Genomic DNA, 15,708 nt, shown 5'->3' on the forward strand with positions numbered 1-15,708 from the left:
GTTACACGGGTCTGTTCTTGTCTTGTGTGTTTGGTGTTGAGAGTTAATATTCCTATATTATTAGACTTGGAGAGTTAATATTCCTATATAATTAGACTTGGAGAGTTAATATTTCTATATAATTAGACTTGGAGAGTTAATATTGCTATATAATTAGACTTGGAGAGTTAATATTCCTATATAATTAGACTTGGAGAGTTAATATTCCTATATAATTATCTTTACCTGTGTATTAATCTTTTACTGCACTGCACTCTGTATTGTATCGCACTTTGTATGTCATTGCACTTTAACTTTTCTTTCTTATATTGTTTTTAATCTGCTTTTTTAATCCCTGTGCAGCACTCTGTGCATCCGTGCTGTGAAGAGTGCTATACAAATAAAGTTTTACTTACTTACTTACTTACTTAGAGAGTTAATATTCCTCTATAATTAGACTTAGAGAGTTAATATTCCTATATAATTAGACTTAGAGAGTTAATATTCCTTTATAATTAGACTCGGGCTAATAGTTGATGGAGGGCTCAATTAATGATGAGACCAACAGTGGGGTCAAATATAGTTTATTAAAAGTCTTCAAAATCACCCATGACACTGCCTATAAAAACATGTTAAAACTAATAAGCTCAATATTATATTACAGTGTTGTATTTACTACAGTAGCTATACTTGCAGAGGAGTAAAAAATAATCTCCACAATTCCTCACCATTCTGGGATAGGAAGGGAAAAAACTCTGGACTTCCTTAAACTAATCACATCGTCTTGGGCGGAGCGGTTGCTAGATTGTTGTTGTTTCACATAGTCTGGACTGAATCTGATTGGGCAGGGAATAGATTCCGCCACTACTGATTGGTCAGTAAAAACTAATGACAAGGCTTTTCCCCAAAACCTCCATCCCATGAGTCAGACTACCAGATAGCTAAACACTCTTGACTGAAGTAGCACTATAGCTTCAGTGATGAATGACTCTCTCCTGGATGGTGTCATTCTCAGAGGAACCAGCATCTCTCTGGAGGCCTGTGTGTGTGTCCTGGTCCACATCATCGTATTCATCCTGGTCCACATCATCGTATTCATCCTGGCCCACATCATCGTATTCATCAGGGTCCATAACACTCACAATCTGACACACACACACAGACACAGACACACACACAGTGAGAGAGAGAAAAACAAAGAGAGACACAACAAATGATCATTTCCTCACTATTCACAGACCCAGACATTTAGCTACTATCCTGAACAGCAACACACTGCTGAGTAAATCCTGAGGGACTCACAGCCAGCGTGTTGTAGTCAGGGGACCTGGTCCTCATGTCCAGACGAGAGTATGTGTCACTGGAGACCCTCACATTCTGAAACACACACACACACACACACACACACACACACACACACACACACACACACACAGAACATTGAATTTACAGGCAGCACCTTGGTGAAAGTGAATGTGTGTGTAACAGACACTAAGTATAAGTGAATGAGAAGCGTCAACGTTGAAGCCTGAAACGTGTACGTGTGAGTCCAGCGTAAAGCCGGTTGAGATCCGCTCAAATGCATTTTGCATTTTGTTGGGCCGCAGCGCCCTCTGGTGGCTAGGATCGGTCATCGCGGTGGTCGACCCCACATACCCGTTTCTAGCATCATCATCAGCAGACACTAAGAGACTCACAGCCAGCATGTCGTAGACAGGGGACCTGGTCCTCACGTGGAGAGCTGTGTAGGGGTCACTGCTGGGGTCAGGCTGGACTCTCTGTGGAGAGAGAGGAATCTGATGGAGATGCAATAAGTATTAATACAGAGGGAGAAACATCCTGGTGATTCTACATGAGAGTTTGGAGGGACAGCTTGTGAGGAGGAAGCAAGGAGACAGGACACAAGGAAACAAGGAAATACTTCTTTGAGCATTTAAACAAGGAAAGACTTGGATCACATCCATCTGTATGTTCCCTCACCTGAGTGTCCCCAGTGACATCACTTCCTCTGCTGTATCCCCTGGAGAGAGGGACAGAGTGAGTTCTGCTCTCTAGGGACCTCTAGTGGTGAGGTCATAACAAAACTGATGTTACACACTGACTTATAAATCTAAACTTGGACACTCTGGTGTCCTCTAGTGGTCATGTCTGACCTTGGGAAATAATGACATTCACCACCCATATTACAAAGGCATATACCTAACCTAAATATTCACGGTATAGTATTGATATTATTTGTTCATAAACTTGTCACTGTTTTGGATCTTAATTCTTAATCTTAATTGTATTATTGTTGTAAATTGCTTATGTTTTGTTGATGTTTGTGTTTGCTTGTGAGCTCGTTGGCATTGGAAATGAGGGAAACCTTAATTGTCCCACGAGTTTAAATAAAGGTTTGAAATTTAAATTGATATTGATACCTACTACATGATACTACTTGTATAGTCTAACAAACTACATGCATGGTGTAACTAATGGTGTGTAGCTGATGCCAGGAGATGCTGTTGTAGGAGCTCATCTACTACTGTGAGCTACTGAGGCGCTAACCTGGCTGGTTGACACGCCGCACACACTAGTTAAATTGCCATTGGTTGTTATGTTGCTGTCCAATACAGGACCCATTGGTTGTTATGTTGTTGTCCAATACAGGATCCGTAGACGACGATTTGCAGTGCAGTATAACAACCATTTATTGTCTCCATACATGCCAACCAAGTCCGTACTCACTTGTGCAGAAACTCAACAAACAAACCTAGCGCCATAGCGGTGGATAAATAGACAGTGAATGTGCTACCTTACCTGCCTCAGGTAATGTGACAGTGCCACCCGATGCCCACACAGTGAATCACACACAGATATCCCAGCAACATATCTGGCTCCTGTACTGACCTCTTCAGTGCGCAGCAGAGGAGGACCAGAAGAGCTCCAGCAGCCAGGACAGACAGCACCACAACCACCAGCAGCACCTCGGGATCCCAGGGAGACATGACTGCCATCACAAACACACACATGTAGGAACAGCGCAAAGTTACCGTGGGACCACATCAATGCAAGCTTGGTTCAGTGATCTGGAGACGTGGTTTTCTGTGAGTCTAGACTCAGAGTCACTGAACTGCCCCTCACTGACTGAGACTCTGGAGCGTTTATCTGGCATCAATAAATACTTTTTTTTAAACAGAGAAAGTGAATGTATTCACTTATTCATAATATTATTATTATTATTATTAGTAGTAGTAGTAGTAGTAGTACATACTAGTAGTAGTAGTAGTAGTAGTAGTAGTAGTAGTACATACTAGTAGTAGTAGTACAAACTCCACTACCAAAAATTAATTGTGAGGATAATTTTCTAATTTCCGATTTAATGATGGATGAAAATGATTTAATGAGGATGTTAAACAGTCAGACAATACCATGTGTTTCTTAGTGTATGTAATACTGGTGATGGTCTCTAGTAACAGAGCAGGTAGATCCACACTCACACATTGGAGGAGAGCGGAGATCCTCACGACCTTCTACAGCACAGGAGTAGCTGTAATGAGAGTTCCTGTAGACAGAGACCTGTTGGGATGTGGTCTGTTGTAGACGTTGTCCGTTCTCGTACCAGATGTAGGAGGGGTTACCAGTCAGACGACAGGTGGAGCTACAGTTCAGGGTCACCCTCTGTCCCTCTGTCCCTGTGACCTTCACCTGAAGACCTGGGGACAGAAACAACAGGCAGGAGTCACCTTCACCTGCAGGTCTGAATGAGGAGTCCAGAAAAACACCACCATCATGTGTGACCTTTACTCCAACTATTCTGTTTCTAAGCTCAGATAAAGTAGGTGTCATGTTGTATGTTCATGATTACCTGTGACAGTCAGAGTGGTTCCAGGGAAACTATCCCCCCAGTCAAGGGACTTATTGTCTGTCTTGAATATGAAGCGATACTCTGCTGAGTTGCTCTCTCTCAGGTCTGTGATTCTCAGGGTGGAGTTATGTCTCTCTGTTCCAGAGTACTGCACACGACCTGCAAACTCTGGGTCTCCAGCGAGGTCCTTAGGTGTAGATCTATCCCTCCATCTATCTCTCCGTTCAGATCTGAACCAGAGGGCTGATGTGACGGGGTAATGACTGTAGTAGGTGCAGGAGATGTCCACTGAGGAGCCCTTTAAGACACACACTCTCCTGGTGGAGTAAGTCACTCTGCTGCAGTGTTGATCAAAACAACCTGCAACACGAAGACAGACAGAAGCACAAACACATGATACTGTATTTTAGTTGTTTTTTTCATTGCTGTGTAGGTACAGTAATAAGAATACATGTCACATACTGTAGTGCAGTGCATCATGGTTAGGTAATGTAGTTGTGAATAGAAAGAAGCTATATGTTACTGAGGATATGGAACAGGAATACTGTAGCAGATACAGTCAGAGTGCTCTGCATGGGGATGGTCTCTAGTAACAGAGCAGGTAGATCCACACTCACACACTAGAGGAGAGTGGAGATCCTCATGACCTTCTACAGCACAGGAGTAGCTGGGATGAGGGGTATTGTTGACAGAGACCTGTTGAGATGCGCTCTGTTGTAGACGTTTTCCGTTCTGGTACCAGATGTTGGAGGGTTTACCAGTCAGACGACAGGTGGAGCTACAGGTCAGGGTCACCACCTCCCCCCAGGTAGAAGGAGGACGAGGCACCTTCACCTGCAGGTCTGGAAGGAGAGAGAACAAGAACAGAGCTCATCATGTTTTCCAGTGAATGAACAACGTCACAACTCTAATCTGTCTCTCCAGTTGTTACATTCAGCTGGGGGTCTGAGACGCAGGTTTCTCTTGTAAAGGACATTTTCTATTTTAATGAGACTGACCTCATATAAAAAGTATGGCGCAGTCTATTCTCATATCATAGATGCTACCGCCTCACAATCTCGGCGGCTGTAAGAATAGACAGCAACGCTATTCTGACAGTGCTGAATCTTGTTGGGGGGATTTCTGTTTTCAAAACCTACCCAACTCTACCACTATCCCTAACCCTAACCCTAACCATGACCCTAACCCTAGCCATGACCCCAACCATGACCCTAACCATGACCCTAACCCTAACCATGACCCTAACCCCAACCATGACCCTAACCATGATCCTAACCCTAACCAAAACCCTAACCAACTCATCTCTACTCCAACCCAACTCTATTTATGAGCTAAAATGCTTGAAATCATTACTTCCAGCTGCCTAAAAAATAGTACCTACCAAAAGGTAGAGACAAGTAAAGAAAATAAAGAGAACATGATGAACAGCAACGATAGACTATGTTCTCTGTTTTCATGGTTGGTGGTGATGCCTAGATAACAGGCAGCATTGCTACGGGACACGGTAGCTACAAGACTTCAGTACCTGTGACTGAGAGAGAGACTCCGTCTGAGCCTCCTCTATATTCTGTGGAGGAGCTTGTTTTAAACCTGAAGTAATACGTCGTTGAGTCGGTCTCTCTCAGGTCTGTGATTCTCAGGGTGCAGTCTCTCTTCTCATCCCCACTGTACTCCACACGACCTGCGTACTCTGGTTGGTCCTGGATGATGCTCCACCCACCAGACTTCCTGGTGAACCACCCTGTTTCTGTGACTGTTTGACCTCTGGGATAAGTGTAGGAGCAGAGCAGGTCCACTGTTGAGCCTCTCAAGACACAGACACTCTGGTTGGTGTGAGACACTGTGAAGCCATCCTGACCCAGCACCACTGCAAGTGACACATCACCAGGACATTAGATTAAGCACAAACTACTGGCTCATATGCAGTGGTAGCAGAGGTGGTTCGGTGTGTAACCTTGCCTGAAACCTGCAAACTTGGGTTATCTCCCCTAGGTCAATCCAGGGCTTTAGCTCAGGGGGCTAGCACTGTCTTGTAACATGATGATGTGACCGGGTTCAAATTCCGTCAGTCAGATGACTGTGGGGGTGAAAAGCATGGCAGTGGGCCCAAAGACACGGTACCAGATCTACAGCACCACCCAAACCCAGGATTAGTCCACTAAGCTAAAGCCTGGGTATGATCTCTGGTCTTCTCGGCCCGTATTCACAAAGCCTCTAGAGAGTAGGAGTGCTGATCTACAGTAGGATCAGGTCACTCCTGTCTATATGGTCTCAGTCATCAAGATATAGAATATATACTGATCCTACATCAGCACTTCTACAGGCTTTTTGTGAAGACAGGCCTTGGTCTTAAGCAAGGTTACAGGTCAGGTAAGTATCCACCTCCATTACATCAGTTGAGTTGTATTTAGGAAATACAGTTGTGGAGTTAAAGGATGATGAATGATGTTATACCTGCCACAGAGCAGAGGAAGAGCACAAACACACTTCCTGCTGTTCTCAACGCCATCGCTGAGTCCCCACCCTGGCAGGAAGGAGGAAATAACAATACTCTCAAGTTTCTTACAGTAAGAGATAGATGGATAGGTAGATAGGTAAGTAGGTAGGTAGGTAGATAGATAGATAGATAGATAGATAGATAGATAGATAGATAGATAGATAGATAGATAGATAGATAGGCAGTACAATAGATAGATAGATAGATAGATAGATAGGCAGTACAATAAAGCACAAAAGCCCAGTAGACAGTCTACAGGTGAACAGAAAGTAAGTATAGTATGGAGCAAGTATGTAAGTAAGTATACAGTAGTATAGTACAAGTCAGTATAGTATAGTACAAGTCAGGCAGTATAGTGCAAGTCAGTATGCTCTGTGACCTAAACTGAGACATGACTAACCCCCCAGACACAGTTACACAACAATTTGATGACTTGAACCTCACTCAAATTATATCTCAGCCCACTAGGCATAATCTGAAATCTCCTTCACCTGCCACACTGATCGACATCATCCTCACTAACACTCCATCTAATTATCAATCCGTTGTCTTCAGTCATGATCTGAGTGACCACTGTGCCATTGCTTGCATCCGCTCTGGCTCCTTGCTCAAGCGGCCACCAGTGACTGTGACCAAGCGCTCTTTGAACTAGAGATGTGCAATTCGGGGAAAGTGCAAGTGTGGTTGCCCATTCTGTCATTATTACTTAATTAAAATTAGAAGAAATTTTGATTTTACAGCCTATGGTTCAAGAGTTACAGACCAAAAGGTAAAGTGGGCTGTTATAGCGCCACCGTGAGGCCCATCAGTGTAATTCTTTTTGCCTGAGTAAGACTCTTGACTGTTAAAGGAGTAGTAAAAGAAAATGCATGTTTAGCCCTGTTTTAAGGTTATTTATGATCATATACAATGGTTCAGATCAAAACGTTGACAAAACTTGCACTTTTGAGAAAGTCTGATAATTGTTCTACCACCATTTTGGTCATACAATGGATGTGGGTGGGCATCTTGAAAAATCTTTCAAAAACATGTTAAACTCTTGATTTCAAAGACAAGAAACTCACCAAGGTGTTAGTTGGCGTTCTGACATATAATTCGCCATAAAGTAAGATTCTAGTTCATCTGGAAAGGCTTTTTTAAATATTTAGCATAGAACTATTTAGTCGCAGCACATATGTGTGTAAACTTCCGTAAACTAGGTAGCCTAGCAACATAAACAATAACAATAGCTACCGTAAGTAGTTCTGCTACCTGAATCCCCTCTGCGGATTGATCTACACATCTACAACTGTCGCATCATAAAATGATCAATAAAACCCTACAGGGTTCATACTTTGCGGCGAATTTGATGTCAGAACACCAACGGACACCAATTACCCCCTCGGTGAGCTTCTTGTCTTTGAAATCGAGAGTTTAACATGTTTTTGAAAGATTTTTCAAGGTGCCCATCCACATCCATTGTATGAACAAAACGGTGGTAGAGCAATTATCAGACTTTCTCAAAAGTGCTAGTTTTGTCAACGTTTTGATCTGAACCATTGTATATGATCATAAGTAACCTTAAAACAGGGCTAACATGCATTTTCCCTTTACTACTCCTTTAACCTCTCTACCAAGTTTGGTAACTGTAGGCCTTAAGGTTTCCGAGATAAAAAATATTTGAACTGGAGATTTTCCCTATTCCCATTCAAGTCAATGGGGAACTTTAATTCACTAATAAATTAATATAATTAAACTATCAAAGATATTGCTTAGCAATGAGGAAGCACATGATTCCCTAATGAAGCCAGTCGATTTGACATATGACTTGTGTGTGTGCCGTTAGAACTGTGGGAGGAGTAGCGTGGCAAACTTTTGGGGTTGCTCTAGATCCAAACAAACAAATAAAGTCGACCAAGTACTAGAGTGTGTTGCCCTTCGGGGCAACCACACTAAAAAGTTCAACATGGAAAACTTTCTCCTTGACATTGCAGCAGAGAACTGGGACAGGATTAACTCTTTCACCACAGTTGATGCTGCGTGGTCCTAACTGAAGAATACTCTTAGCTTGATCATCGATAAACATGCCCTACTCAAAAAACACAGGATAAAGAATCGCTTCAGCCCCTGGTTCTCCCATGACTTGGCTAAGCTAATCCGCCAAAAGAACATCTTATGGCGGAAAGCACGTTCCTCTCAGTGTCCTGCCGACTGGCTTGCCTTTAGGCACTGTAGAAATAAAACCACTCAAGCAGTCAGGAAAGACAAAATAAATTATTTCTTAGATAGCTTTGCGTCGTGTGGCTCTGATGCCAAGAGGTTTTGGAAAACGGTCAAATCTATGGAAAAAAGACTTGCTTCTCCTCATCTTCCCAGCTCTATGACATTTGGTGATACTGTTGTCACTGACAAGTCTCATATGGCCTCGCTTTTCAACCATCATTTTATCAACTCGGCTCCTGTCCTGTGTGCTGCAGACCTCAACTCGGCTCCTGTCTTGTCTGCTGCGGACCCCACCGCTGGATCCTCACAGTCCCCTCCTTCTCCTCCCAGCTCTGCAGTCTTCTATTTTAAACCTGTCTTGGCCTCTGAAGTTCTAGAGGAGCTCACCAAGCTGGACTCTAACAAGTCAGCTGGCTCTGATGGTCTCGAACCATTGTTCTTGAAAGCTGCTGCCGAAATCATTACCATCCCCATCACACGGCTATTCAACCTGTCTGTCTTTCCGCCTGACTGGAAATCTGCACTGGTCTTCCCGCTCTTTAAAGGTGGCTCTGGCTCCGACCCCAACTGCTACAGGCCTATTTCCATCTTGCCCTGCTTGGCCAAGGTTTTGGAGAGGTTGGTTCACAAACAGCTCAGCCATTTTTTGGCCTGTTTTACATGACAGACAAAATGTTTTACATGACAGACAAAATCAATAAGAGGAGGACAACATGAATTGTGGGTGAATTTCAAATCTGAGAGAGAGAGACAGAGAGAGAGATAGAGAGAGAGAGAGAGAGAGAGAGAGAGAGAGAGAGAGAGAGAGAAAGGTGATGAAGAGAGAGAGGTGGAGGTACAGAGAGAAGTCTTCAAAGTCTTCTAGTGTATGGTAGGATTAAGTCTACCTCAGACAAATTGACAAATTTTTCACAAATTGAGTTGCTAAGGACTGCAGGTCAGTTGCTATAGTAGGAGACAAGGCTTAATGGAGGCGTTGCAAATGACATCCTCCAATGCAGCTACCTCCAAGCCGCCATCACGAGACACAACAGTTTAGAAAATCCACGGGCGTATTGGCACAGGCTGAATATGTTGCTCAGATTGATTGATAGCCTTACACATAACAAGTGCAAATAATAATTTAATAACAATATATTGACTTCTAAAGCCACCTTTTGTAATGTATATTCAATGCTTTAATTCCTTGTCTGCCACAATAATGCTATGTCCTTTAATTGAAATTTCTTACTTTTTGGGCGTTTCCCAGCCAAAAAAAGTATATATGCAATTGATTAGATTAATTCATTACTTAATTACAGTTCATGCAATTAATTAGATTCTTTTTTTTCATCAATTGACAGCCCAATTGTACGACTTGTATAGTCAACAGCCTTCACTCAGATGTACTGCTTAGCCTGCAACCTGAGACTTTATACAGCAACAAGTGAACAACATAAACATCACATCTCTAGAAATAAACAATATGTGATCAAAATAGCACTAATTTGAAGACGCGGTCGAGCCGATGGTACTTACTTACAGAGAGGAAGGGTGAGGTGTTGTGGGGGACTAGCTGACAGTGCAAGAAAATAGACGAAGACGAGCGTGAAGTCTCAGGTCTGTGGTCGGCGTTTCCACGTACTCAGAGGACAAACTGCTGAGCTGCATTTCCTATGTCACACTGTTGTTGGATGCTATGACACCTTTGAGGCCTAGGGGTATTCCTTCAAGCCGGGTTAAGGCAAATCTTGTCTTATTTCGCTAAGTCTGACTTATTTTAGTGAGAGTTCGGTTCCATCACTGTGGCTCATTGGAAGTCTAGCTCAGTAACCATGGTAAATTATGCCACAGAACTAGTCTGCTCCGGAGCAGGTTAACTGTCAGGCTAACTATAGCTGCATGTCCAAAAATGTCCCAGAGCCACAAAAAAAGACCTTCACCCTTATGTGATGAAAATAAAAAAGCTCATGAAAATCATTCCTCACCACTTTCATTGTCTCCAAAACAAATCATATACATACATACATGCATACATTTACAGAGAAATGTCGGCCATTTGACATTAAAGTCTGGATTAACGTATCTTAACTGATGGGAGGGCAGTGAGGGATCTTTACAGGGACACATATTTCAGCTAAATATCGCTGTGTGTCACACTGTGACCCTTGTGTTAGTTTTCCCACATCTCATTGCGGTGACATGTACATTTTCCCCTACATATTCAGTTGGACCTCATTGTGGTGAGTGTCTGCCTTGAGATTGGGAGGTCGTGAGTTTCATCCCCGACCATATCATACCAAAGACTTAAAAATTGGTACTTGATATCTCCCTGCTTGGCACTCAGTATCAAGGATTGGATTGGGGCAAGTCCCTGCGACATACTAGCGTCATGTCAAGGGGTTGTACTTGTACATCAAGCCACCTCACACTAAAGGAACAGGAGATGGGCTCCTGCCCCTACAGGCCACTAGGCTCAGGAACCATTGGTTCTCATGGCGTATTGTGGTGAACCTGTGTTATACCTTTCATGTACTGAAACACATATGCTCAAGTCCAATTGAATTAGTTTTTATTACACTCGTTCAAGTTGTGGAGAGAAAACACAGAAATTAAAAATGCAGTCCTCACCATGAGTGTGTTCGAATTTAGACTTACATCCTGTTCCAGCTTTCTTATCTCTAGCTTGACCTCCTTTATTAGTAGCTGCTTATATACCATGTCCAATCTTGTGCTTTCCATAGCCAGTTTCTTGCTTTCTATTGTCACAAGCAGCTTGCGCTTGTATATGGTACCTACATCCTGTGACAGGGGAAATGTGTCAGAGTAGCTGAGCTGGGTATGTAGTTAGCAATATGAATGACTACTTACTTCATTTCTGTCATTCTTTTTGGTTCGGGGGTTTTCAGTCATGCCGTGCAGTAGGGTGGTTGATTATTCATATTAATAAGAAGATAGTACATGTTTATTACACTGCAGGCACATGTGAAACTTCCACATTTGGGCTTACCTCTGCTTCTGCTATTTCTGTGTATGCAGATGCCGTTTCTTCATCAGTGGCTCTGCTAGGTCCATCTACCGCTCGGGTACTTGGTCCATCTACGGCTGTGGATGTGCCAGGGCCATCTGACTGTGAAGAGAGGAACATTACAATTATTGAAGCAAGAGAAGACAGGCCTGCATGAGATGCAGTGATATTACCTAGGCCTACTCACATATGGGTCTGGTAGGCCAGTGGGTTCAGCATCTGTGGTCGGGGGATCCAGGAGTTGATTGGTACCACCGCTCACTGAAAGATATAGGCGCAGACTACCGTTATTACTACATTTGAGAGGCCGACATGTGGAGGGAACGTAGTGGACAGGTGGACAAGACCTTATACATATCTCTCCCGGGCATCTTGATGTTTTATCTCTGAGGAGGTCCCGCCCTCTATCCCCTCAATCACAGGCCGCCCCTTGTTGCAGCTGAGGACCAGCTCCTCTGCTGGAGTGAATTCCTCTGGTGGACGTCCCCCACCAGTATCACATACAGATTTTTTTTGTGGCTGCATGATACATATTTTTAGCTCAACCTCTATTTTGTAGAATTTAATCATATTAATATATTATTATATTACTTGCATTAATACTTTTATTAGGTTACCACTGTAGAAAATGTTCTTATATTTTACTTTGACTTGCTGTCATGTTCGCTTTTCACTGCTAAGACGGCTCCTGTTGGGATGTTACAGTGAAGAATAAATGGGCTGATTGGAAGTGCTTTACATGAAATTGATATGATAGGCAGAGCAAGAAGATTATACTAGTGAAATTCATGTAGGCTTAAAGGGCAATGCTCGTTTTTGACAACCTGGACCTTATTTACGACATATTATAAGAAGTTTGACTCACCGAGATCACTTTTGTGTAGTTCGGAGGCCTGTAGAAGAAATTTAAAATCCAGCGCGAGCCAGTATATCCATGTAATGACGGTGATCGGGGCACCGAGAATGCAGTTTCTCAAAATCCATTTTCTGCCGCTAAACGGTTGTTTTCATCAATCAGATTGAATGAATCGACAGTTGAGATTCCTCAACGCGAGCCATTGTTGTGGTTTTCAAATACGGGGTCTTTAGCCTCTGTAATATGATCTTTACACGCCTTTCCCCACTTGCTCCAGCACGCATGCGCACAGGCCAGCGCGCAGACTGGCTATTCTCTGGCTCACATTCTCTGCGCTACGATCGTTGTTGGTGCCGACAATATTGTCGTCGTCATTCGTCAGCAACAATCCGATCGTAGCGCAGAGAATGTGTAGGTAGGTAGCTGGGTGGGTAGGGAGTTGGTGGGTAGGTAGGTTGGTAGGTAGCTAGGTAGATAGGTAGGTAGGTAGGTGGGTAGGTAGGTGGGTGGGTGCATAGGTAGGTAGGTTGGTAGATAAGTAGGTAGGTAGGTAGGTGGGTAGGTAGGCAGGTTGGTGGTAGGTAGGTGGGTAGATAGGTAGGTAGGTAGGTAGATAGGTAGATAGGTAGGTCGGTGGGTACGTAGCTAGGTGGGTGGGTGGGTATGTAGGTAGGTAGGTATGTAGGTGGGTAGGTAGGTAGGTGGGTAGTTAGATAGGTAGGTGGGTAGGTAGGTAGGTGGTTGGGTAGGTAGGTAGGTGGGTAGATAGTTGGGTGGGTAGGTAGGTGGGTACGTAGCTAGGTAAGTGGGTAGGTGTGTGGGTGGGTAGGTAGGTAAATGGATGGATGGGTAGGTAGGTGGGTGGGTAGGTAGGTAGGTGGGTGGGTAGGGAGTTCATGGGTAGGTAGGTAGGTTGGTAGGTAGCTAGGTAGATAGGTGGGTAGGTAGGTGAGTGGGTGTGTAGGTAGGTAGGTGGGTAGTTAGGTAGGTGGGTAGATAAGTAGGTAGGTAGGTTGTAGGTAGGTGGGTGGGTAGGTATGTATTAGGGCTGGGACTTTTGCCCAAAAATCATATTCGAAGTTCGTTTATTTATTAATAATAATATTCGCATATATTCGAATTATTATTAATAATATTTTTTACCATTAAATTCTTACAGAAAGACCTACCTAGGTTTTAAAATAAAGTTGTGCACATTCTGTCCACTAGTGGGCATTGTATCATAGGCAATATCGATAAGCAATGATGTTTTCAGAATGATTTTTTTATCAGATGTCTTAGTTATATCAAGATTAACTGCGAGGGGAGTCCCAGCCCAGCTGATAACCCTCCGTTGCGGGTTGTGGGGAAGCAACGGTCGGCTGGGATCCTGCCTCTCATAGTTAACCAGCAACTGGTCAGTGGACGGTACCAGGCAGCCTACGCTATGTCTGAATCAAAGAAGGTTATCAAACTAGCTGGCTAGGATCATTTAAGCATAACAATCCAACGGCTCCAACTCCCCCAAAAGAACCCCTCCACTGCACAAGCACCAACCCCAATAATAATAATAATAATAATAATAAGCACAAGCTACCGAGTGCAACGTTAGCCTTGCTAACGGAGATAATGCATTTGGAGGAGAGTTGCAGCTGGTGCTAAACGAGGCAAAGGAAGAATATTTTGTGGACTATTATCACATCCATTTCACAGTTGGGATTATACAGAAAGGTGAGGATCGAGCGTGTTGGATGACCAACTCAAATGCCTGGCTAGCTCAATATTGTTGTGAGCCGGAGCCCGTCGCTTTCACTGGATGACTCGTGAAGCATGCTTCATTTATCTCGCATACTAAACATGTTTTCGTGGAGTAGTACAGGTATGTACTAAATCGCATGTAGTAGGCGAGTTGCAGTATGTACTATATAGTATGTAATATGGACATTCGGACACGGCCCAAGCTCCTTGGTAAGGGCTGGGTAAGGGCGATCAACCTCCTTGTTTACATTTTTACTTGCTTACCGATTGGCTATTTGGATCCTGCCGTCACAGTCATACAACGACTATTTTTTAGTAACTAGTTAGTAGTTACTAGTTAAGACAACGCCTAAATTGCCGTGGTGCAACCGAAATTAGACACCAAACTAATATGCGACTAACTAGTAGCAACTAAGAGTTTAGTCAGTGTTTAGGCATGACTACATGCTTGGGTTTATGGTGCGTTCCAGGCAACCCGTAACTCGTGTTTTTCCGACGTCCTACACGTGAAAATGCTCTGGAATGGCAGTAGCCTACATCGATCTGTACGAGTTCACGGGTGGGAAGTTACGGGTTTGACTGCCATTCCAGAGCATTTTCACGTGTAGGAGGTCGGAAAAACACGAGTTACGGGTTGCCTGGAACGCGTGCTAACTAACGTCACCTCCTACAGGAGCCCAGGTGTCCAATAGCCTTGCTAATGAGCTCGCGATTGCAACTTCACCAGGCGTGAAAAACCCTCTGAATCTGAATCAAAAGCAACGTTTGCTAGCCAACACATTTACAAAAAATTATGCCTATAACAGGTTCGAATATTAAGGGCTGCCTAATATTCGTTCGAATACCAGTATTTCTGTCAATATTCGAATTATATTCGAATCCCGAAGTTCGGACTCCCAGCCCTAGTATGTATGTGGGTTGGTAGGTAGGTAGCTGGGTGGTAGGTAGGTGGGTAGATAGGTAGGTAGATAGGTAGGTAGGTGGGTACGTAGCTAGGTAGGTGGGTGGGTAGGTAGGTGGGTAGTTAGGCAGGTAGGTAGGTAGGTGGGTGGGTGGGTAGGTAGGTAGGTAGGTAGGTAGGTAGGTAGGTAGGTAGGTAGGTAGGTAGGTAGGTGGGTGGGTGGGTAGGTAGGAAGGTAGGTGAGTAGGTAGGTGGGTGGGTAGGTAGGTGAGTAGATAGGTAGATGGATCGGTAGGTAGGTGGTTAGGTAGGTAGGTAGGTAGGTGGGTAGGTAGGAAGGTAGCTAGGTGGGTAGGTGGGTGGGTAGGTAGGTTGGTGGGTGGGTGGGTAGGTAGATAGGTAGGTAGGTGGGTGCGTAGGGAGTTGGTGGGTAGGTAGGTTGGTAGGTAGCTAGGTAGGTAGAAAAGTAGGTGGGTGGGTGTGTAGGTAGGTAGGTGAGTAGTTAGGTAGGTGGGTAGATAGGTAGGTAGCTATGTAGGTAGGTGGGTTGGTAGGTAGGTAGGTACAGTAGGTAGGTACGTAGGTAGATGGGTAGGTAGGTAGGTGGGTAGTTAGATAGGTAGGTGGGTAGGTAGGTAGGTGGTTGGGTAGGTAGGTAGGTGGGTAGATAGTTGGGTGGGTA

At 43.9% G+C, this 15,708-nt stretch overlaps 1 protein-coding gene across 1 annotated transcript; it reads right to left on the minus strand.

The window, feature by feature from the left end:
* Window positions 1-571: 571 nt before the first annotated feature.
* LOC311314872 (uncharacterized protein) lies at window positions 572-11,414 on the minus strand. Its single transcript, XM_084445394.1, has 11 exons — window positions 11,376-11,414; window positions 6,281-6,350; window positions 5,352-5,693; window positions 4,444-4,668; window positions 3,827-4,186; window positions 3,459-3,674; window positions 2,869-2,968; window positions 1,960-1,999; window positions 1,677-1,757; window positions 1,282-1,356; window positions 572-1,124 (listed from the first exon to the last, which is right to left on the minus strand). The coding sequence occupies exons 2-11, from the start codon at window positions 6,333-6,335 to the stop codon at window positions 954-956; spliced, it is 1,665 nt and encodes a 554-aa protein (XP_084301520.1). The 5' UTR covers window positions 6,336-6,350; window positions 11,376-11,414; the 3' UTR covers window positions 572-953.
* Window positions 11,415-15,708: the final 4,294 nt, after the last annotated feature.

Source organism: Borostomias antarcticus, assembly GCF_949987555.1.
Source record: "Borostomias antarcticus genome assembly, chromosome: 11".
Taxonomy (NCBI): Eukaryota; Metazoa; Chordata; class Actinopteri; order Stomiiformes; family Stomiidae; genus Borostomias; species Borostomias antarcticus.